Genomic DNA, 23,958 nt, shown 5'->3' on the forward strand with positions numbered 1-23,958 from the left:
GATTGAAACTTCACCCAATCCTCTTCTATCCATATGGATTTTGATGAAACGGAACAAACCCTAACATAGAATTCAAATCTTGCATTGTTCATTGAATCTGATTTTTCAATTGCAATGTTTCGTATCTTAGAATACATAAAATAGAACGTTAGAATAGAAAGATGCATCAAAGAACTAACATTTTTTTTTAAAAAAATATATGTAGTATGGGAGATGTCAATATAAGTGGTGTAAAATTACAGATATATATGTATGGAAGGTTTTCTTGCCATGTAAGGCTCTTTGTTTGATATTTTTTTACAGCTTTAACTAGTAAAGTGCTGCTATGATTTTGGTTTATAAATATAGAATATGAAACATAAAGGTGTGGTTTGTTAACTAGCTGGATGTGAAGTAGGTTTAGAGCCAACAACTATGAACCGTGGAAGCCGATACTTCATATATTCTACATGTTGTTCGAATATATTATTTAAATTTTAAATTAATAGCCTTGTTATTTTTTTAGAATTATGTATGAGAACAATTTCTAGTTTTATGTATTATTTTTAATCTGTTGTTTGTGTTTTATTGAGTTGTTTGTGTTTTATTGAGGTTGTTCATTTTAGATTAAAGTTGGTTATTTGGACTAGAGACAAAAGTATTATATAAGCAGTAGAATAAACCAACATACTGCATTTTCTCCCTGATCATGGCTGGTACTTATATAGTAGTCACGCGGCGCCCTCCTCGGAATGCGTGATGACAGATTGCTGACAGCCGAAGGCCCGCAGCGCCTACAGGGAAAGCTACTGGCGTGCCTGCACTGAAGTCGTCGGCGGCGGCGGCCGTTGGCAGGTTTCGAACCCAAAAGCTGCAACCTGAAGATGCCAGTCCGAGTATACAATTTCGTGCTGCTCAGGGCAATGGATAAGGCTACGTACGGCTCAACAAGTCCCAGCCGGCCAACCGCGCCCACAGGTTGGCGCCTGCTGCAGCCAGCCAGCCAGTGGAGAAGAGCTACACTACAGCTAATAAATGTTTCAGTAAAGAAAAAGGACACATGAAAAAGAAAGGGTAAGCAAAAAAAAAAAAAAATGGAGCTACAGCAGCTAGTAGTTCATGTGACCATGCCTACGAATATACCTACCACATATATACTACTACGCATACCATCATGGGCTCATGACCATGCCCAACAGTAGATGGCACTCTATAGATATTTGTTTAGACCATAGTTACGGTATCGTCTCTTTTAGAACGGAGAAAGTAGCTTATACGAGTCACTCAAGAGTGTAACTTATCCGAACTAGAAATTCGATACTAATTTTATATAGAACAAAAAAAAGAGAAGCGGTCATTTTTCCTCCATAACTACTACTACACCATATTTTACTTTTGTCCCAAAACTAAGGGGTCTTCAACCCTTAAAGCGGCCAAGTCTGGCACACCATGTATATAGCCATGCAAAACATTGTATTGCGTTATGCATAAAATTGCTTACATAACAAAGTTTAATAAATAGGAGATGTGAATTATGCCATGAGAGATGCTGGAGATAGCCTTAGCGATGATTTTTTTTTACTAGGAAACTAGACTAAAATTAAGCTTGGAAATAAACTTTAAACGTTCAAACAAACACGTTAGTAGTTCAGGACAAAATTATAAACTATCCTAGTTTTGTTAAGCCTGTACAAAAAGAACAATAATGATATTTACATTACCGAACTAGTATCATTAGATTCGGCACGCATTATGTCTATGTGATGCCATAAATATCGATAACTGTCTATAAATTTAACCAAACTAATAGTTCAATTTAAGATCGAAACTAAAATTCTATGTTTTTTTTACAGGACGGAGGTAGTATATGTACGTCTCTCGTATAATGCAGAATAGAAATACCGGATTTTATCTAATCCTCTGGTGAAGAGGGAGTAGCACAAAAAGCTCAAGGTTGGACCTCATAGCAATTCCAATTATTCTCTAAGAAACTCCTTAAATCTTAAATTTAAGAAGTAAATAGGAAAATGCTTCTTCAATAGTTATCTAAATAGAATTGCTTCCCAACCATATTTACTCTCCAAGTTTTGACATCCGAATAGAAACTCCCTAAACACAGTTGGCGTCGATTTCTTCACACCCATGTGCTCATTTTTTTCTTTCCTGTGCAGCGAGATAGCCAGGTTCGGCGCGCTTTTTTACCTTTCCCTCGCAGTGAGGCAGCCAGGCCTAACGCACGTGACACAAGCTTCTTCTCGGCCGTCATACCACCACTAGATTCAAAATTAGTAACTATTGAAGACCAAACTATTTTTTACTCCAATAGCTATTAAGCAACTTGTTAAACATGAATTTAGGAAGTTTTTTTTTAAAAAAAAATATTGGAGTTGGAGTTGCTCTCTTTATGTTGTTGTACCGGTTACTGCTTTATTTGCCCATTTTTACCACTGATCGCTGGCACGCAATGACGCAACGACGTTACGCTAGATACTGCTGCACTGACAGAAAAAAGTGTAGGCCTGCACGTGTGCTCGCTCTGTACTGTACTGCCGCTCGATGGTTCATCACAGGTCTGAAGACCCGAGTGGAACCGCCAACGCCGTCAAGACGTCAAAACAGAAGGAACAACAATCTTGCGATCTCCACAGCAACAAGCCAACAACAACCTTGTTTTGTTCGGGTCGAAAAATGTCAACAGATACTTATTTATTACACATGAATAGTTCATCAGGTTTCACAGATCAGTTCATCACCTGCTGCGGCTCCAGCACCAGCAGCATATGTACACAAATCATCAGTTGCATGAATCAGAGAGAGAGAGAGAGAGAGAGAGACAGAGAGGTTACAGGCTCTTCACATTAGCATCGATCGACCGAGCGGTCATCAGATTGGCATGATCAAGGAGCAGGGGATGGATACCAGTAGCAGGGATGGTGTCGTCTATCGTCTCGGCCTCTCAGGCGCGCCCTGTCTCCTCGGCGGCGGCTGGGGTGTGGAGGGCGGGGACGCGCCCGCCGCAGCCTGACCGCTTCTTGCGCTTCCCGGAGCCGGACATCAGAGCCCACACCGGCAGCGGGACGAACCGCGGCTCCGACGGGGAGGAGATGACCCACTGCTTCTCGCTTCCGGGCAGCAGAGGCGGTGACGCCAGCCGCTTCTTCGGCGGAAGTGTGGGCAGAGGCGGTGGCGGGTGATGGTGCTGCTGCTTCTTCGGCGGGAGGGGAAGCGGTGGCGGGTACAGCTGCTTCTTCGGCGGGAGCAGAGGCGGTGGCGGGTACTGCTGCTTCTTCGGCGGGAGCAGAGGCGGTGGCGGGCACTGCTGCTTCTCCCGCTGAGGCGGTGGCGGGGGGCGGGGGGGCAGGGGCGGGCGGTGCGCGGGCGGAGGGAGCGAGCCGGCGGCGTGAGCACCGGACGGGAGCAGGTTGCTCCCGGACGCCTTGGGCCCGCGGATGCGGAGGCGCGCGGCGACGTAGGCCGCGGCGGCCTCCTCGGCGGTGTCGAAGGTACCGAGCCAGACGCGGCGGCGGAGCATCGGGTCGCGAATCTCCGCCGCCCACCGGCCCCACGGGCGCCGCCGCACGCCCGTGAACCTCGCCCCCTCCCCCTCCTCCTCCTCCTCGTCCTCCTCCGCGCCGCACCCGGCGGACTGGAGCAGCACGCGGCTGCGCTTCACGCTCCCCGCCGACGCCGACGCCGACGGCGAGCCCGGATGCGGCGAGGCGCGCTCCCCCGCCTCGTCCTCGTCCTCGTCCTCGCTGGAGGACGAGTCGGTGGCGTCCTCGTCGTGCACGATGATGCGCACCACCCGGCACCGCGGCACCGACGCGGACCTCGCCTCCTCCACCGCCTTCATCACCTCCTCCTTCAGGCTAGGGTCCATTCCCGCGCCTCGGGACGCCGCTTCCTCACCCCATGCAAAGAGCCGCGGCCCCTCAGCCCACGACCGCGGCGGCCATGGGCGCGCTCCTCGGCTAGGGCTAGGGCTAGTGCTTCGATCTGCTAGGGCAAGCAAGCTTAATCGGCGGGCGGATTTCGGGACGGGAGCGGGAAGACAAAGGCGAAGGGGAAATTGGGGACGAACGGACGGGAGCCGAGGCCAGGGGGGAGGGGAAGTATTAGTTGAACAGCGCAGGGGCGTTTCGGTAATTCCGCGGTGGAGGTTCCTTGGAAGGAATCTCCTCCTCTGGGCGGTAGGTGCCCACGTGGCCGGGTGGTCTCCGTGTGGGGCATATTCGCTTCGGGAGCAGGGGGACCGCGGAATGACGGGAGTGCCCTCGGGTTGGTGTCTGGAATATTCGTGCGTTTCAAATTTCGAACTGGGTAAACCGGTGAGGGGGGATGAGTTTCGAGTTGAAGCAGGGTCCGTTTCCAGAAACAGCCAAAGTGAGCTGGGTTTGGATTCGCTCGGCAGCAACCAACCCGACGACGGCGGTTTCAACTTGCGGAACAAGAAGGGGCAACGCGCGCGCGCGCGGCCAATAACTCTAAGAAAGTTTTTTTATATAAAAAGAGCAAGACTACGATTAGGACACTTATAACTAGTTTGAATACTTTAGCATTGATCTCAATCCACGTATATTAAAGTAGATTAGAGTATGTATTAAAGTGGATTAGAGTGTAACTTAAACTAATTTATACCCTAATATATCTTAACACATGTGAATTGTGTTCAATACTAGAGTTCGTATACAAGAAATAGCTACTCCCTATGTTCACAAATGTTAGTCGTTCTTACTTTTCGAGTATCACTTTTAACTTTGACAATATTTATATAAAAATGTTAATATATACAACACATAATTAGTATCATTATATAGATCTTGAATTAAGATTATTTGAAAATACAAATGTTGCTAATATATTCTATAAATTTAGATAAACTTAAAAAAGTGTGGCAGACATAAATACTATGGCGACAAACATTTGTGAACGGAGAGAGTAAGAGACGATAATCTTAAGCTTCTCTATCTTAAATATAGTTAATATACAATATATAGAGTACAAACAGGCTCTCTATAAATATCGGGTACCAAAAAAAAACTCTTCCAGAAACCTCATATTCATACACACCCTCTATAAGAAAGCATTTAACAAGCTTGTAACTACCAAAAAAAATGTTTGCTACTCAAAAGTTCACAAATAAGAGCATTATTAAGTGCAAGAAGGTTAGGGATCAGCACGTCTTAAAAAACGTACGGACATTCGTTAGTTTCTCAAAACATGGTTAGCACGTTTTTAGTTATTCGATAACAGTAAAATAATACTTCATCCGTGCTAAAATATAATTCATTCTACCTCACTTTTTCCGTCCACATTCATTCAAATGATAATAAATATAGACATACATGTAAATTGTATTCATATGCTACTTGTGGCGTAATTGGTTTCTAGGCTCATGGGCGCCCGGCTCGCGACGGCCTGCAGGCACATTTTCACTTGTGTTGTATCTGAGCGTGCAGGTTGGTCTTGTGCGCGTGCATGCAACCATTCACGTGCGCCGCACGGTTAATTGGACGCGGTGAGCCTGAGCGCATTCGGCGGAGCAACCAATCACGTAGTAATGAACATATGATTAGTCTAAAACAAATTATATTTTATAATGGATAAAGTACTTAATTTTCTCTAGATGTTCATGTTTGTTTTGAAAGAAAATATAAATTTCACTTACGAGTTTGATGACCAATACACTATTAGCATTGGTATGTCTTTTTAATAAAAAAAACTTGTCAGAACTTATTTGGTTGCACTTCAATATACTTCGATCCACATATATTGGAGAATGCGACCAGACAAAACATAAGACAAATTCACAATGGCTCCACTTCGTGGTATCATTGCCATCGTTCACTCATTTGCGATTTTCCAGCGTCCATTGCATATTTCCGTATCATCCTTATTTTCGGCCACCGAAAAATCCAATACCTGCCCATTATATCATAATAAAAACTACACACATGATGAGAATGATTGCTCGTTCTGTTTTGTTTCGAAAATAATGTGGGACTCTTCCAGATCCACCTAGCTAACCATTAGATATGCTAGCTAGTTTTTGTAGTCGCAGGTAATGGTTAACTGAGTGATAGGCATGACATAATTTATGCCTCCTAACTACTACATGTGTTAGTTAGTTTATCCTAGCTAATAGCAAATTGTTAGCTGAATAATAGATATAAAATTTGTAAGAAAAATGAATTGTTGTCTATTTGATTATAGAATTTTGGTGTTTATGATCAACATTGTCACACCCAAATTTAGGGGGCAAACTCGGGCGTGTTTCAAATGTGTGCTAGGATCAAGTCTCACACATATGATAACTCATGATACAGAAACGAATGTCACATCTTTACTATATAATATGAGTTCTGTACAAAATAATTAAATAATTACATCATACGAAGACGACGATTCAGAAACCATATTGACTAGGAGACGACGACCTAGACCTCTCACGAACTTATCGTGACATCCTCCATGCTACTCATCCTGCGGTACCTATTCTTGACCTAGGGGATGTGAGTACAGCAAGTGTGAGCTCACATACATTCATCGCTCAATAAGTTGTGGGGAATAATGTGCATGAGCTCACTACAGTGATGGCTCATGTGATGTGTAAAGAGAGGGTTAAAGCTGAGCTTTTCTTTTAAAGTTGGTCAGAGTTTTATTAGCAGTTACTAAGTATAAGTAGATACGAACACAAATAAATAAGAGACCACAATTAATAATAACACCCATAATGCAATGCATATGACAAACTAAGTTTTAGTTCCATAAATTACTCGTGTGAGGGTCCGAGCTGCTCATGACCGTGAGCACGGTTGATATACCAGTTTTACACTTTGCAGAGGTTGCGCGTCTTTACCTGTCGGGTACCGTAATTAGGGGTACCCCCAACACTCCTAAACACGGCTGGTAACCACCCTCAGCGCAAACCGCAAAGACTGATGGACACGGTTCAGGTCAAGGCCTCGTCTACCAAGGGACGCAATCTCGCCTCGCCCGAGCCCAGCCTCGGGCGGGAACAGTAGTCCCGGACGAATTCACGCCTCGCCCGAGGACCTCCTCAGGTGGTGGGCGCACCCTCGACTCGTCCGAAGCCCAGCTCGGGCAGGCTTCGTTGTGAAGCAACCTTGGCCAAATTGCCTCACCAACCGACCGTATCGCATGCACATTTAATACGGGGATCGCCTGACACCTTATCCTGACACGCGTGTCTCAGTCGACAAGGTCGAAGTGACCGCAGTTACTTCGCCCTTTCACTGACCGACCTGACAGGAAAACAGCGTCGCTTGCCCTGCTCCGACTGCTGTGCCACCCTCCGGGGTAAGACTGACAACAGCCGAGTTCAGCCTCGGGCGCAACAGGAAGCTCTGCCTCGCCCAACCTTAGGCCTCGACCTCGGGAGGAGGTCTCCGCCTCGCCCGACCCAAGGGCTCGGCCTCAGCCTCGGCCTCGGGAGGAATCGCGTCCTCGCCCGACCCCGGCCTCGGCCTCAAGAGAAGTCTCCGCCTCGCCCGACCTTGGGCTCGGACTGACCGCGCCACAGGGGATACATCATTACCCTACCCCTAGCTAGCTCAGGCTACAAGGGAACAAGACCGGCGTCCCATCTGGCTTGCCCCGGTAACAGGTAATGATGGTTCCCCGCGTGCGTCCGTGACGTCGGTGGTTCTCAGCCCCCTACGGAAGCAAGGAGACGTCAGCAGGATCCCAGCAGCATCGACAGCTGTGCTTCTACAGGGCTCAGGTACTTCTCCGACGGCCACGTTATCACGTACACAGGGCTCAAGCACTTCTCCGACAACCACGTTGGCATGTACACGGGGCTCAGGCACTCCTCTGCCAGACACGTTAGCGCATAGCTACACTCCTAATTGTAGCTATCGGGGGGAAGGGCGTTCGCCGTTCGTGGTGCTGGCAGCTGCCGCGTGTCCGGCTCTCCGGCCCGAGCGGCTTCGGCGCTGCTTTCGGTGCCACCTTCCGCCACGACAGTCAGAAGAGGTTTCTCCGCCGACGAGATAGCCGGTGCCGCCCACGGACTGACCTCCAACTCTACGGCCTTCTGCTCGTCCTCGCCCCTCGAGTGGGGACATGGGCGAGGGCCTTATGGCAGCAGCATCCGCCCTGAGGTCATCGCTGCTGCTGTTCGGCCGCTCGGAGCAGGAGTCGTCGTCGCTGCTGCTGAAGCGGGCGGCGGCGAGCCGTCCGTCGGCCTTCTGTTGCTCCGCAGGCCCTCCAATCGTGGGGGGTTGTTCGTACCTGCGGAGGTGGAACCGGAGTTCCGTTTGTAATGGCACCTTGAGTGCCGGTGTCTTGTTCATTGTGGCTGTCGGGGCCTGAACATGTATGTATTTTCGGCACGGAGCCGTGTTTTTTCCTCATTTCGAGCACTAGGACTCGTCTGTCGGCTAATTGGACCGCTTAACCAAGTGTGAGTTGCCTCGTGCGAAGGTGACGAGTGAGGTATCCGTATCCCGGAGGCGTAGGAGTCCCTCGGCTCGGTCGGCCTTGCCGCCCGAGGCTTCTCTTGCTTAGTTAAAGGAAATCCTCGGCCGCTCTTTGATGAGCCGAAGCCGGAGGCAGCGGTGTCAGCATGGACAGAGGCAGAGTCGGCTCGAAAAGAAGATTTGGTCGGCCGGAGCCTGGCCGGGCCGTCCACTGGCGGGACCGACGCCGGAGTCGAGTTGCCGAGGCCACAAGCCGGGCTGATGTCCTCGGGGGACAGCTGGCTGAGGCTTCGGGGTGGCCGGCCGAGCTGTCTGTTCGAGCCGGATTCCTGGATGAGACCCTGGCGGCGATGGCCCGGGCGCGGTGCTGATGTCGTCCTTCGGAGTGGAGATCCTCCGACCACATTGCCGTCCGAGGCTAGGTCGGACTTCGCCGAAGGTGTAGTTGACGCCGAGGGTGCTGTTGCTCCCTTCAACTGTCAAGGTCTGAGCCTGCAGGATCAGGTTATCTTGTAGTGTGCGTATGTTTTCTGCGGCCGCCGAGGCCAAAACATACTATCGTCGTGTTGTAAAGCTGCGTTTCTTTTCCTCTTGTTTCGAGTGTCTGGACCTATTTGTCAGTAACAGAATTGTTTGTCCGAGCGAGAGTTACTTTTCACGGAAGGTGATGAGTGAGGTATCCGTATCCCGGAGGCGTAGAAGTCCCTCGGCTCGGTCGGCCTTGCCGCTGACGTGTACTCTTACTCGTCCGTATGTTTCTGCTATCGATATAGTCGAGAAGGCCCGAAAAATCGTTTCGGCAGAAGAGTTTTCGAGCGTGAAGACTTGTTCGGTCCGCAGAGTCACCTATCCGAACGTGAGTTACTTATCGCAGAAGGTGATGAGTGAGGTATCTGTATCCCGGAGGTGTAGGAGTCCCTTGGCTCGGTCAGCCTTGGCTGCTTACGTGTACTCCGTCGTTTTCAGGATCCACTTTCGAAGTAGTCGAAAAGCACGAAAGACGTTCCGGCAGAAAAGATCTTTTCTGAGGAAAATTTTGATGCGGAGGGGGTTCCCCCTTCTAGCCCCGAGGGAGGGTCGGGCTTTGCCAAGGCAAGGCTGACCCTTCCTTGATGGTTAGACTTTGTGTGTGAACGAAGTGTACGAAAGACTTGAAAGCATCTTAAGGGTAGAAGCGACGTAGCTGTCGGATGTTCCAAGCGTTGCTGTAGACCTCGCCTTGATTGTTGGCCAGCTTGTATGTCCCGGGCTTCAGAACCTTGGCGATGACGAATGGCCCTTCCCAGGGAGGCGTGAGCTTGTGCCGCCCTCGGGCGTCTTGTCGCAGCCGAAGCACCAAGTCGCCCATCTGGAGGTCTCGGGACCGAACCCCTCGGGCGTGGTAGCGTCGCAGGGACTGCTGGTACCACGCCGAGTGTAGTAAGGCCATGTCCCGAGCCTCTTCCAGCTGGTCCAGTGAGTCTTCTCGGTTAGCTCGATTGCTTTGGTCGACGTAGGCCCTCGTCCTCGGGGAACCGTATTCTAAGTCTGTGGGCAGGATGGCCTCGGCCCCATAGACTAGAAAGAACGATGTGAAGCCCGTGGCTTGGCTCGGCGTTGTCCTCAGACTCCAGACCACAGAGGGGAGCTCCTTCATCCATCGCTTGCCGAACTTGTTGAGGTTGTTGTAGATCCGCGGCTTGAGCCCTTGCAGAATCATGCCGTTGGCACGCTCTACTTGCCCATTCATCATGGGGTGAGCTACGACGACCCAGTCCACCCGGATGTGGTGATCCTTGTAGAAGTCCAGGAACTTTCTGCCGGTGAACTGGGTGCTGTTGTCGGTGATGATGGAGTTCGGGACCCCAAAACGATGTATGATGTTGGTGAAGAACGCCACCGCCTGTTCGGACCTGATGCTGTTTAGGGGTCGGACCTCGATCCACTTGGAGAATTTGTCGATGGCGACCAGCAGGTGCGTGTAGCCCCCGGGTGCCTTCTGTAAGGGGCCGACAAGGTCCAGCCCCCACACAGCAAACGACCAGGTGATGGGTATCGTCTACAGGGCCTGAGCGGGCAAGTGTGTCTGCCTCGCATAGAACTGACACCCTTTGCAGGTGCGGACAATTCTAGTGGCGTCGGTGAAGCGTCCCGATCCTCTGGGACTCAAATGTGATACAATTACTAGTCCCAGGAGGCTAGTAAACACATTTATACATCAGATGATTCCAGATCTGCTTAAATGAGATAAACCTATAAAGGTGGCGAACAACTTTAAGAGTTGGTCCACAACTCGGGACATATCATCAGAGTGGGGCTGAAGCAGCCTGATATACGCAGTGAAGCAATTCAGCGGTCCAACAGCCACAGGCAAGGTTGGGAACAGTCGTAACTCTTACCCGATCTCCTTTTTCTGAAAAACAACAAATAAGCAAGGGTGAGTACAAACGTACTCAGCAGCCCACCTTCACCCGCGGAATGGGGAAATCAGATATAATGCATGGAATATATGGAGCTCAGGATATTTTGCAGAAACGGTAATATTTTATGCAGAGTTGTTTTGAAAAACATTTTGTATTTTTGCAAAGCGCATCCTCTCCAAAAGGAGCAGGAAGTTGTTCAGTATTATAACAAAAATCCCCTGGACTAAACCATCCAGGTATCTCAGCAGTTCCCACTGGTTTTCATTTTCAAAAACAGCTACTGGACTTCCCGTCCACCATAGCTCACGGCTCAACCGCCGAACCTTTTTAAAAACCACTTTTCTCAAAACCATCTCTTTTTTTTGGAAAACAAAACATTAATTGCCATACCATACTAGACTCGTCCATTCCTGTGGACACAGACTATTCGAATAGGTTTTCAAACTCTTCGCAGAGGTGTACACTTTACCCACTAGTTCGGCTCTGCGATCCCATGGCCAATGAGACCCAAATCCGACTCTCTTTCTTTCCCCGCACGTCCTAACCTTAACGGTTATCCGGAAGGAGTCAGGCCACCACCATGTCCAAACCGGACAAAACTTTCCCCCTCCTTATCCTCCCGGTGCTCCCCAGCCTTCATAACCCTGGGGTTGGACCGTACGAGTTCAGATTGAGTGACTGCCCACACAGTCTCGAGTGGTTGTACTATTAAAGAGTACAAGTAGTGAAGATGACAAACCGGTCCTTATATGAGGGGACAATCCTTCTGCTCACGCCTAAACCAGCTGAGCCAACACCTTAGGCCCTCCCCTAAACCAGGGAGTCCCTGATTATCCCACTCACAAGGTGATAAGGGTGAAAACCCTTCATCACACACATTTTGAAAAGCATTTTCTTTTGAAAACTCACACATGTTCTCAAATCATTTGGAACATATATATCAGGGATTGATTGCGGCAAGCGGCTGGGTGGCCATAATAACTTGTCTCAAAATCATATCATGCATAAAATAACAGGCTGAGGGTTGTGGTTGAAAAATCATAGGTAATTTATGCATCAAAGGGATCCAGTGAGCTTGCCGTGCTTATTTGGCAAAGGGGGAAGGGGAGCTCGCGGAACTGGCTTCTGGCTCCACCGCCTAGCATAGACTTGCGGATCTGGCCTCCATGAGACGGCACGAACGCTCCGATAACTATGCAACATGAACAAGAAAACATATAAACCAGCAAGTATACCAACAAATATTTAGTATAGTGGTCAGAATAGCAATATATGGATGGGTAGAGTCTTGAGTAGAATCTGTGTCATGTGGTGTTGTGATATTACTGGTGGTGGAGCGGAGGTGCTTACCAGGAGGGTGGACTGGAGGCGAAGCGACACTATGCGTGTAGTCGGAAGAGCGGAGTAACTGAGTGGGTAGGGTGTTTTCCTTGGCTGAGGGTGTTGAGTGTGTGTGGAGAGGGAGAGGGTAGTTGGGTGTATTTATAGCTGGGTGTATGTGGTGTAGCACAGTGAAGTTCACTGTTGGTGAGAATAGTGACGAATGAATCGTCTGACTTAGTATGAACAGGAGAGTTATAGGCAGAATATGGGACAAGAGTATTTTGTGAGTTTTCTGGAATATGGACCATGCTTAAGAGATGACATGGTTGGATAGGGAATAATTCGATAAGAATTTAGAAACAAGAATTATTGGAATCGGAGTTTGGAAGTCTGGTTCGAAGGGATCTCAAAGTTAAGCGTGCTCAACTTGGAGAAACCTGGGATGGGTGACCAGATGGGAAGTTCCCACTGGAAGGAAAATCACAGTCACCGGAGTTCGTATGACTGGAATATGGGTCTGGCTGGTCTTAGGTGGACTGGACATCATGATGTATAAGTAGTTGAAATTTTGGGTGATCGGCTAATCGATGAATAGTAACGATGAATAGTGACGATGAAAAAGTTACTAGATATCATCGATGAGTAGTAACGATGATGAATAGTAACGATGATGAATAGTAACACTGAATAGTAACGATGGTGAATAGTGTCAGTGAATAGCAATGATGAATAGTAACGATGAATAGTGATGGTGAATAGTCGTATGAACGAACGATGAACGATGAATAGGAACTATGAACGAACGATGAACGATGAATAGGAACGATCGAATGATCGGACGAACGAACGATCGGAATTCCGGCAGCATAACGGCAGGACAAAGATTATCTGGAAGAACGATGAATAGGGACCATGAACGAACGATGAACGATGAATAGGAACTATGAACGAACGATGAACGATCGAATGATTGAACGAATGAACGATCGGAATTTCGGCAGCATAACGGTAGGAAAAAGATTATTTGGACGAACGAACGGACGAACGATCGGACGAACGGACGAACGAACCATGAACGATCGGACGAACGATCGAACGATCGGACGAACGAACGAACAAACTAAGAACAGGGGACAAACGATCGAACGATCCTTGTGCTAGTGTGTGCTTGTGTGGAACATGGAGTGGGTGTGGGGGGGGGGAAGAGAGTTGCCATGAAATGGCTTGGGGTGGGATGAGAGGAGGCCCTTGCCCCTCTATTTATAGCCATGGTGGGGGGATTAGAGGGAGGGATGAGAGGATTAGTGGGAGGATGAGATGATTAGTGGGAGGTTAGCATGTATTTGTCTTGTATAAGTGAGATTTGCTTGTAGAGCTCACCGTATGACACTGGAGGCATACGTATACGTATGAGCATGAGGAAAGTTATGAAGAAAATATTTGTAGGGACTTGAAAAATGATTCTGAAGGTATTTCTCAAGAGGAAAATACCTGGAGATATATAGGTGGAATATTTGGGCAGTATTTCTGGAAAGAACTTGAAGAGTATCACTAGGGAAATATCTTGGCAGTATTTCTGTAAACAATTTGAGGGGGATCACTGGGGAAATATTTGTAGAATATTTTGAGGAGGATTTTAGAGAGAATATAGACCACTATACTTTATTTGTTGATATCATCTCGCAAACAAACATTTTGAAATGAAATTTGAAATTCATTTTGAATTTAGAGCGAGTTTGAAAAAAAATCAGGATTTGAATTTTTGGGATGCTACAGTCGGCCACCACGGTCGGCCAGTAGAAACCTTGTCGGAAGGCGTTTCCAACAAGGGCTCGAGGCGCTGCGTGATGGCCGCAAGCCCCCGAGTGTATTTCTTGTAAGAGCTCCTGGCCTTCGGCGATGGATATGCATCGCTGGAGGATGCCTGAGGGGCTGCGGTGGTAGAGCTCCTTCCCGTCCCCCAGCAAGACGAACGACTTGGTGCGCCGCGCCAACCGCCGAGCTTCGGCTCGGTCGAGGGGTAGCTCTCCTCGGTGGAGATATTGCAGGTACGGGGTCTGCCAGTTTCGATTAGGCGTGACCCCGCTCCGCTCCTCCTCGACGCGCAGTGCCTCACCCTCGGGGGCCAAGGGTGCCTCGGGCCAAGCCGAGGGTGCCTTGGGCTGAGCCGAGGGTACCTCGGGCTGGGCCGAGGGTGCCTCGGGCTGAGCCGAGGCTTTCTCGGGTTCGGGCGCGTCGTCGGTCTTGACGGAGGGTTGATGCAGGTCTCGGGAGAAGACGTCCGGGGGAACTGTTGTCCGCCCCGAGGCTACCTTAGCCAGCTCGTCCGCAGTCTCGTTGTGTCGTCGGGCGATGTGGTTGAGCTCGAGCCCGTAGAACTTGTCTTCCAGGCGCCAAACCTCATCGCAGTAGGCTTCCATCTTCGGGTCGCGGCAGTGGGAGTTCTTCATGGCTTGGTCGATGACGAGCTACGAGTCACCGCGAGCGTCGAGGCGTCGGACCCCTAGCTCGATGGCGATGCGCAACCCGTTGACCAGAGCCTCGTACTCGGCCACATTGTTGGACACCGGGAAATGGAGACGTAGCACGTAGCGTAGGTGCTGCCTGAGGGGCGAGATGAAGAGCAGGCCTGCCCCTGTCTTTATCAGCGACCCGTCGAAAAACATGGTCCAGAGTTCCGGTTGGATCGGAGCTGTTGGGAGTTGGGTATCGACCCATTCAGCCACAAAGTCCGCCAAGACTTGGGACTTGATGGCCTTCCGAGGGGCGAACGAGATTGTCTCTCCCATGATTTCCACCGCCCACTTTGCAATCCTACCCGAGGCCTCTCGGCACTGGATGATCTCCCCCAGGGGGAAGGATGACACCACAGTCACCGGATGAGACTCGAAGTAGTGTCGCAACTTTTGCCGCGTCAGGATCACCACGTACAGTAGCTTCTGAATTTGTGGGTAGCAGATCTTGGTCACGGACAGTACCTCACTGATGAAGTAGACTGGCCTCTGGATGGGCAATGCATGCCCCTCTTCTCGTCTCTCAACCACGATCGCGGCGCTGACCACCTGAGTGGTAGCGGCGACGTAGATCAAGAGGGCTTCTCCGGCCGCGGGGGGCACCAAGATGGGCGCGTTCGTGAGGAGCGCCTTCAGGTTCCCGAGGGCTTCCTCGTCCTTAGGGGTCCAAGTGAAGCACTCAACCTTTCTTAAGAGGCGGTACAGAGGCAGGCCTCTTTCGTCGAGGCGCGAGATGAAACGGCTCAGAGCCACAAGGCATCCCGTGACCCTCTGTACGCCTTTCAAGTCCTTGATGGGCCCCATGTTGGTGATGGCCGCGATTTTCTCCGGGTTGGCCTTGATGCCCCGCTCGGAGACGATGAACCCCAAGAGCATGCCTCGGGGGACCTCGAAGGCGCACTTCTCGGGATTGAGCTTTACTCCTTTCGCCTTGAGACACCGGAATGTCGTTTCAAGGTCGGCAAGGAGGTCGGAGGCTTTCCTCGTCTTGACTACGATGTCATCGACGTAGGCCTCGACCGTTCGACCAATGTGTTCGCCGAACACGTGGTTCATGCACCTTTGGAATGTCGCACCCGCATTCCTTAAACCGAACTGCATGGTAACATAGCAGTACATGCCGAAAGGTGTGATGAAAGAAGTCGCGAGCTGGTCGGACTCTTTCATCCAGATTTGGTGATACCCTGAGTAGGCATCGAGGAAAGACAGGGTTTCGCACCCAGCAGTGGAATCCACGATTTGATCGATGCGAGGCAAAGGGTAGGGAACTTTTGGACATGCTTTGTTTAGACCAGTGTAGTCTACACATGTCCGCCATTTCCCTCCTTTCTTTCTCACAAGCACAGGGTTGGCAAGCCATTCGGGATGGAATACCTCTTTGATGAACCCTGCCGCCATTAGCTTGTGGATCTCCTCGCCTATGGCTCTGCGCTTTTCTTCGTCGAATCAGCGCAGAGGCTGCTTCACGGCTCGGGTTCCAGCTCGGATATCCAGCGAGTGCTCGGCGACATCCCTCGGTATGCCGGGCATGTCCGAGGGACTCCACGTGAAAACATCGGCGTTTGCGCAGAGAAAGTCGATGAGCACTGCTTCCTATTTGGGATCGAGCTCGGAGCCGATCCAGATCTGCTTGGAGGCGTCGTTGCTGGGGTCGAGAGGGACGGACTTAACCATCTCCGCTGGCTCGAAGTTGCCGGCATGGCGCTTCACGTCTGGTGCCTCCTTGGAGAGGCTCTCCAGGTCGGCGATGAGAGCCTCGGATTCGGCGAGGGCCTCGGCGTACTCCACGCACTCCACGTCGCATTCGTACGCGTGTCGGTACGTGGGGCCGACGGTGATGACCCCGTTGGGGCCCGACATCTTGAGCTTGAGGTAGGTATAGTTGGGGACGGCCATGAACTTGGCGTAGCATGGCCTCCCCAACACTGCGTGGTAGGTTCCTCGGAACCCGACCACCTCGAACGTGAGGGTTTCCCTTCGGAAGTTGGAGGGAGTCCCGAAGCAGACGGGTAGATCGAGTTGTCCGAGGGACTGGACGCGTTTTTCGGGGATGATCCCGTGGAAAGGCGTCGCGCCCGCCCGGATCGAGGACAGGTCGATCCGTAGGAGCCCGAGGGTCTCGGCGTAGATGATGTTGAGGCTGCTGCCTCCGTCCATGAGGACCTTGGTGAGCCTAACGTTGCCGATGACGGGGTCGACAACGAGCGGGTATTTCCCCGGGCTCGGCACGCGGTCGGGGTGATCGCCCTGGTCGAAGGTGATGGGCTTGTCGGACCAGTCTAGGTAGACTGGCACCGCCACCTTTACCGTGCAGACCTCCCGACGCTCTTGCTTGCGGTGCCGAGCCGAGGCGTTCGCCACTTGCCCACTGCAGATCATGAAGCAGTCATGGACCTCGGGGAATTCTCCTGCCTTGCGATCCTCCTTCTTATCGTCGTCGCGGGCCCGGCCACCTTCCGCAGGTGGCCCGACCTTGTGAAAGTGGCGCCGAAGCATGGCGCACTCCTCAAGGGTGTGCTTGACGGGCCCCTGATGATAGGGGCACGACTCCTTGAGCATCTTGTCGAAGAGATTGGCGCCTCCGGGAGGTTTCCGAGGGTTCTTGTACTCAGCGGCGGCGACAAGGTCCGCGTCGGCGGCGTCGCGTTTCACGTGCGACTTCTTCTTGCCTTTCTTCTTGGTGCCGCGCTGAGTGGATGCCTCGGGGACATCTTCCGGCTGGCGGCCCTGGGGCTGCTTATCCTTTCGGAAGATGGTCTCAACCGCCTCCTGGCCAGAGGCGAACTTGGTGGCGATGTCCATCAGCTCGCTCGCCCTGGTGGGGGTCTTGCGACCCAGCTTGCTCACCAGGTCACGGCAGGTGGTGGCGGCGAGGAACGCGTCGATGACATCCGAGTCGGTGATGTTGTCAAGCTCGGTGCGCTGCTTTGAGAATCGCCAGATGTAATCCCGGAGAGACTCTCCCGGCTGCTGGCGGCAGCTTCGGAGATCCCAGGAGTTCCCAGGGCGCACGTACGTGCCCTGGAAGTTGCCGGCGAAGGCTTGGACCAGATCGTCCCAGTTGGAGATCTGCCCCGTAGGCAGGTGCTCCAGCCAGGCTCGAGCGGTGTCGGAGAGGAACAGGGGGAGGTTGCGGATGATGAGGTTGTCATCGTCCGTTCCACCCAGGTGGCAGGCCAGCCGGTAGTCCGCGAGCCACAGTTCCGGTCTCGTCTCCCCCGAGTACTTTGTGATAGTAGTCGGGGTTCAGAACCGGGTCGGGAACGGCGCCCGTCGTATGGCCCGGCTGAAAGCCTGCGGACCGGGTGGTTCGGGCGAGGGACTCTGATCCTCCCCGCTGTCGTAGCGTCCCCCACGCCTGGGGTGGTAGCCTCGGCGCACCTTCTCGTCGAGATGGGATCGACGGTTGCGGTGATGGTGCTCGTTGCCGAGGCGACCCGGGGCCGCAGGCGCCGTGTTGCGCGTGCGCCCGGTGTGGACCGAGGCTTCCCGCATGAATCGGGAAGTCACGACGCGGTGTTCCGAGGGGTACCCCTGCCTTCGGGAGGCAGAGCTTTCGGCCCGTCGGACCACGGCATCCTCCAGGAGATTCTTGAGCTCTCCTTGGATACGCCGCCCCTCGGTGGTTGATGGCTCCGGCATCGCGCGGAGAAGTATTGCCGCTGCAGCCAGGTTCTGGCCGACCCCACTGGAAGCCGGTGGCGGCCTTGCCCTGACATCGTCGGCGATGCGGTGCTGGATGCCCTGGGGTAGATGACGCGCTTCTCCGGCCGGAGGTTGGCCTGCCCATTCCTGCCCGATGTCCCGGCGGAACGGCTCAAGTGTTCCTGCTCCCTCGTCGAGCTTGGCCTGCATCTCGCGGATTTGCTCGAGCTGTGAGTCCTGACCCCCGCAGGGACTGGGACCACAGCTAGCTCTCGGAGGATGTCAACGCGAGGCGCAGGCCTAGGGGGATCACCGTTCTCCGGTATACCAAGATGGTTGCCTTCGCCGGGACCCCCTAGATCGACGTGGAAATATTCACGACTTGGGCCGCAGTCCTCGTTGCCGAGGCTGCGGCTACCGTCGGAACAGTCGGAAAGGCAGTAGTCGCATGCGGTCATGAAGTCCCGCATGGCACTAGGGTTACCAAGTCCGGAGAAATCCCAATAAAAGTCGGGCTCGTCATCTTCCTCGGAACCCGAGGGCCCGTAGGTCGAGACGGCCGTCAGCCGGTCCCAGGGTGACCGCATACAATACCCCGGAGGGCTTGAACTCACCCCTATGAAAGTGTCCACCAAAGCGAGGTCGCTTGGTGGGTCGAGGCTGAATCCGAAAGGCACGAGATGGGAATCGGTCGGTACCTCTTGGTCGACGGGCAGTGACGAAGTCACGTTAGGGGCAGACTGCACCGTCGTCTCAGGTACGAGGGTGACGCCCAACAAGTCTTTTGCGAGCGTGCTGGCGTCGTCCGTCCGCTTGGAGTTGGCGTGTTGCGGGGAAACGGTGCCCGTCTTCGTCTCAGACGCGAGGTCGATGCCCGACGTGTCCCCCGTTGGGGCGCCGGCGCCGTCGACTCGCTCGACAGCCGACGAGGTGCCGCCTCCTGCTTGGCCTTGGTTGCCCCGCCTCCTCCTCCGTCGGCGGGGGAGGCGACGGGATAAACCCGAATGTTGTTCTTCCGCCACATGGGGAAGACGTCGTCGATTCCGCCGCCGACGGGCGGGTTGTCGGCCGCCATTGTCGCTGTCGCGTGGCGGGGGAAGGAGTATCATGTCGTAGCTGCCGTCGAGGGACATGAACTCAAGACTCCCGAAACGGAGCACCGTCCCGGGCTGGAAAGGTTGCTGGAGACTGCCCATCTGGAGCTTGACGGGAAGCTATTCGTCAACATGCAGCAGGCCCCTACCTGGCGCGCCAACTGTCGGCGTTTCGACCCCGGGGGGTCCCTGGACCGACGAGTAAATTGTCGTCGCGTGCCCCAGCCCAGATGGGTCGGTGCGAGACGGAGCGCGAAGGGGGGAAAAGCTGGAGGGAGACAGGCGTAAAAGGGGAAACCCGCGGCCTTCGTGTTTGTCCCGCACCCAGGTCGGGTGCGCTTGCAGTAGGGGGTTACAAGCGTCCGCGTGGGAGGGAGCGAGAGGCTTACGCGCGCGCCGTCCCGTCCTTCCCTGTGTGGCCAACCCTCTGTAAGAGGGCCCTGGACCTTCCTTTTATAGGCGTAAGGAGAGGGTCCAGGTGTACAATGGGAGATGTAGCAGTGTGCTAACGTGTCTAGCAGAGAAGAGCTAGTGCCCTAAGTACATGCCGTCGTGGCAGCCGGAGAGGTTTTGGCACCCTGTTCGTGTGGTGTCGTGGCCGTCGGAGGAGCGCTGGAGCCTGGCGGAAGGACAACTATCAGGGCTATCGAGTCCTTGCTGACGTCTCCTTGCTTCCGTAAGGGGGCTGAGAGCCGCCGTCCTCATTGAGCATGCGGGGCACCATCATTACTTGTTTACCGGGGCGAGCCAGATGGGACGCCGGTCTTGTTCCCCGTAGCCTGAGTTAGCTTGGGGTAGGGTAATGATGGCACCTCCTGTGACGTGGCTGATCTGAGCCCTAGGTTGGGCGAGGCGGAGGCTCCTCCGAGGTCGAGGTCGAGTCTGTCTTTCGAGGTCGAGGTCGAGTCCGAGCCCTTGGGTCGGGCGAGACGGAGACCGTCGGCTGAGGCCGAGGTCGAGTCCGAGCCCTGGGTCGGGCGAGGCGGAGTTCGTCGTCCTCCGGGGCCGAGGCCGAGTCCGAGCCCTGGGTCGGGCGAGGCGGAGTTCGTCGTCTTCCGGGGCCGAGGCCGAGTCCGAGCCCTGGGTCGGGCGAGGCGGAGTTCGTCGTCTTCCGGGGCCGAGCCCGAGTCCGAGTCCTGGGTCGGGCGAGGCGGAGTTCGTCGTCTTCCGGGGCCGAGCCCGAGTCCGAGCCCTGGGTCGGGCGAGGCGGAGCTTCCTATGGCGCCTGAGGCCGGACTTGGCCGCTGTCAGCCTCACTCTGTTGAGTGGCCCAGCAGTCGGAGCGGCACAGGCAGCGCTGTCCTCTTGTCAGGCCGGTCAGTGGAGCGGCAAAGTGACTGCGGTCACTTCGGTTCAGTTGACTGAAGGGTGCGCGTCAGGATAAGGTGTCTGGCCATCCTTGCATTAAATGCTCCTGCGATACGGTCGGTCGGCGTGGCGACTTGGCCAAGGTTGCTTCTTGGCGAATACTGGGCCTCGGGTGAGCCGAAGGTGTGTCCGTTGCTGGAGGGGGTCCTCGGGCGAGACGTAAATCCTCCGGGGTCGGCTGCCCTTGCCCGAGGCTGGGCTCGGGCGAGGTGAGATCGTGTCCTTTGAGTGGACCGATCCTTGACTTAATCGCACCCATCAGGCCTTTGCAGCTTTGTGCTGATGGGGGTTACCAGCTGAGATTAGGAGACTTGGGGGTACCCCTAATTATGGTGCCCGACACAACCATTCTCCCCACAAGAGGCCAACTTTTGACAAAAGAGACAATAAGAGATTTTTGACAAACCAAAAGCTCTATTCTACTATTTTCAAAATTCTCAAGTGGTAGCTGATCCATTAGTTGCTTTGGCCTTATTTTCTCCCCCTTTGGCATCAAGCACCAAAACGGGATCAATTTTGGCCCTTTAACCCCATTGCCTCACCAAAATCTTCAACTAAGAGTAAAAAGGCAATAAGAGTACAAAGATGAACTTGGAATTAGTTACTCTTTCATCGGAGTGCAGTGGAAGTCTTGCATGGTCCAAGTCTACCTTTTCCCTTTCAAACCTCCTTTGAGACTAAATTAAGCAAACTCAAGCACACAGTTAGTCTCAAAGGGTCAAGTTGTAGAACATCTCCCCTAAATATGTGCATCACTTGCAAACGGACTTGTGAGGTCCGGGGAGTGCTTGTACAACTTGAGCACCACAAATAAACAACGAGATGCATTAAGGAACATGATCAAGGCATAAAACACATGTATGCTATAAATCAATCCAGGTTCCGCGAATCTAAGACATTTAGCTCACTACACAGCTTTCAAAAGGTCGACTCATCTAGAGGCTTGGTAAAGATATCGGCTAGCTGGTTCTCGGTGCTAACATGAAACACTTCGATATCTCCCTTTTGCTGATGGTCTCTCAAAAAGTGATGCCGGATGTCAATGTGCTTTGTGCGGCTGTGTTCAACAGGTTTATCCGCCATGCGGATAGCACTCTCATTATCACATAGGAGTGGGACTTTGCTCAGATTGTAGCCAAAGTCCCGGAGGGTTTGCCTCATCCAAAGTAGTTGCGCGCAACACTGTCCTACGGCAACATACTCGGCCTCAGCGGTGGATAGGGCAACAGAAGTTTGTTTCTTAGAGCTCCACGACACCAGGAACCTTCCTAAGAATTGGCACGTCCCCGATGTACTCTTCCTATCGACCTTACATCCAGCATAGTCGGAGTCTGAGTATCCAATTAAGTCAAAGGTAGACCCCTTTGGATACCAGATCCCGAAGCAAGGCGTAGCGACTAAATATCTAAGAATTCGCTTCACAGCCACTAAGTGACACTCCCTGGGATCGGATTGAAATCTAGCACACATGCTTACACTAAGCATAATATCCGGTCTACTAGCACATAAATAAAGTAAAGACCCTATCATAGACCGGTATGCCTTTTGATCAACGGACTTACCTCCTTTGTTGAGGTTGGTGTGTCCGTCGGTTCCCATTGGAGTCTTTGCGGGCTTGGCGTCCTTCATCCCAAACCGCTTGATCAAGTCTTGCGTGTACTTCGTTTGGGAGATGAAGGTGCCATCCTTTAGTTGCTTCACTTGGAACCCAAGGAAATAGCTTAATTCGCCCATCATCGACATTTCAAACTTTTGAGTCATCACCCTGCTAAACTCTTCACAAGACTTTTGGTTAGTAGAACCAAATATTATGTCATCGACATAAATTTGGCACACAAAAAGATCACCATCACAAGTCTTAGTAAAAAGAGTTGGATCGGCTTTCCCAACCTTGAAATCATTAGCAATTAAAAAGTCTCTAAGGCATTGATACCATGCTCTTGGGGCTTGCTTAAGTCCATAGAGCGCCTTAGAGAGCTTACACACGTGGTCGGGGTACCGTTCATCCTCAAAGCCAGGGGGTTGCTCCACGTACACCTCCTCCTTGATTGGCCCGTTGAGGAAAGCGCTCTTCACATCCATTTGGAACAACCTGAAAGAATGGTGAGTACCATAGGCTAACAATATGCGAATTGACTCTAGCCTAGCCACAGGAGCAAAAGTCTCCTCAAAGTCCAAACCTGCGACTTGGGCATAACCTTTTGCCACAAGTCGTGCCTTGTTCCTTGTCACCACCCCATGCTCATCTTGTTTGTTGCGGAACACCCACTTGGTTCCCACAACATTTTTCTTGGGACGAGGCACCAGTGTCCAAACTTCATTCCTTTTGAAGTTGTTGAGCTCCTCTTGCATGGCAAACACCCAGTCCAGATCTAGCAAGGCCTCTTCTACCCTGAATGGCTCAATAGAAGAGACAAAGGAGTAATGCTCACAAAAATTAACTAATCTAGAACGAGTAGTTACTCCCTTGCTTATGTCACCCAATATTTGGTCGACAGGATGATTCCTTTGAATCGTCGCTCGAACTTGGGTTGGAGGTGCCGGTTGCGCTTCTTCCTCTATCACATGAACATCTTGTGCTCCCCCTTGATCACATGCCTCTTCTTGATGAACCTGTTCATCGTCTTGAGTTGGGGGATGCACCATTGTTGAGGAAGAAGGTTGATCTTGCTCCTTTTGTTCCAGTGGCCTCACATCTCCAATCGCCATGGTGCGCATTGCGGACGTTGGAATGTCTTCTTCATCTACATCATCAAGATCAACAACTTGCTCTCTTGGAGAGCCATTAGTCTCATAAAATACAACGTCGCTAGAGACTTCAACCAAACCCGATGATTTGTTGAAGACCCTATACGCCTTTGTATTTGAGTCATAACCTAACAAAAACCCTTCTACCGCTTTGGGAGCAAATTTGGAATTTCTACCCTTCTTCACTAGAATGTAGCATTTACTCCCAAAAACTCGGAAATACGAAACATTGGGTTTGTTACCGGTTAGAAGCTCATATGAAGTCTTCTTGAGGAGGCGATGAAGGTACACTCGGTTTATGGCGTGGGAAGCCGTGTTCACGGCTTCCGGCCAAAACCGCTCGGGTGTCTTGAATTCTCCAAGCATTGTCCTCGCCATATCTATGAGTGTCCTGTTCTTCCTCTCTACCACACCATTTTGATGTGGTGTGTAAGGAGCGGAG

The 23,958-nt window shown here is 52.0% G+C and overlaps 1 protein-coding gene across 1 annotated transcript; it reads right to left on the minus strand.

Annotated features, from left to right (window-relative positions):
* Window positions 1-2,620: 2,620 nt before the first annotated feature.
* On the minus strand, window positions 2,621-4,652 carry LOC103632136 (ethylene-responsive transcription factor ABI4). Its single transcript, XM_008653974.4, has one exon. It carries the CDS (start codon window positions 3,857-3,859, stop codon window positions 2,936-2,938), a length of 924 nt encoding a protein of 307 aa, XP_008652196.3. The 5' UTR covers window positions 3,860-4,652; the 3' UTR covers window positions 2,621-2,935.
* Between the last annotated feature and the right edge of the window lie 19,306 nt (window positions 4,653-23,958).

This window comes from Zea mays, chromosome 7, assembly GCF_902167145.1.
Source record: "Zea mays cultivar B73 chromosome 7, Zm-B73-REFERENCE-NAM-5.0, whole genome shotgun sequence".
In the NCBI taxonomy this organism is placed as follows: domain Eukaryota; kingdom Viridiplantae; phylum Streptophyta; class Magnoliopsida; order Poales; family Poaceae; genus Zea; species Zea mays.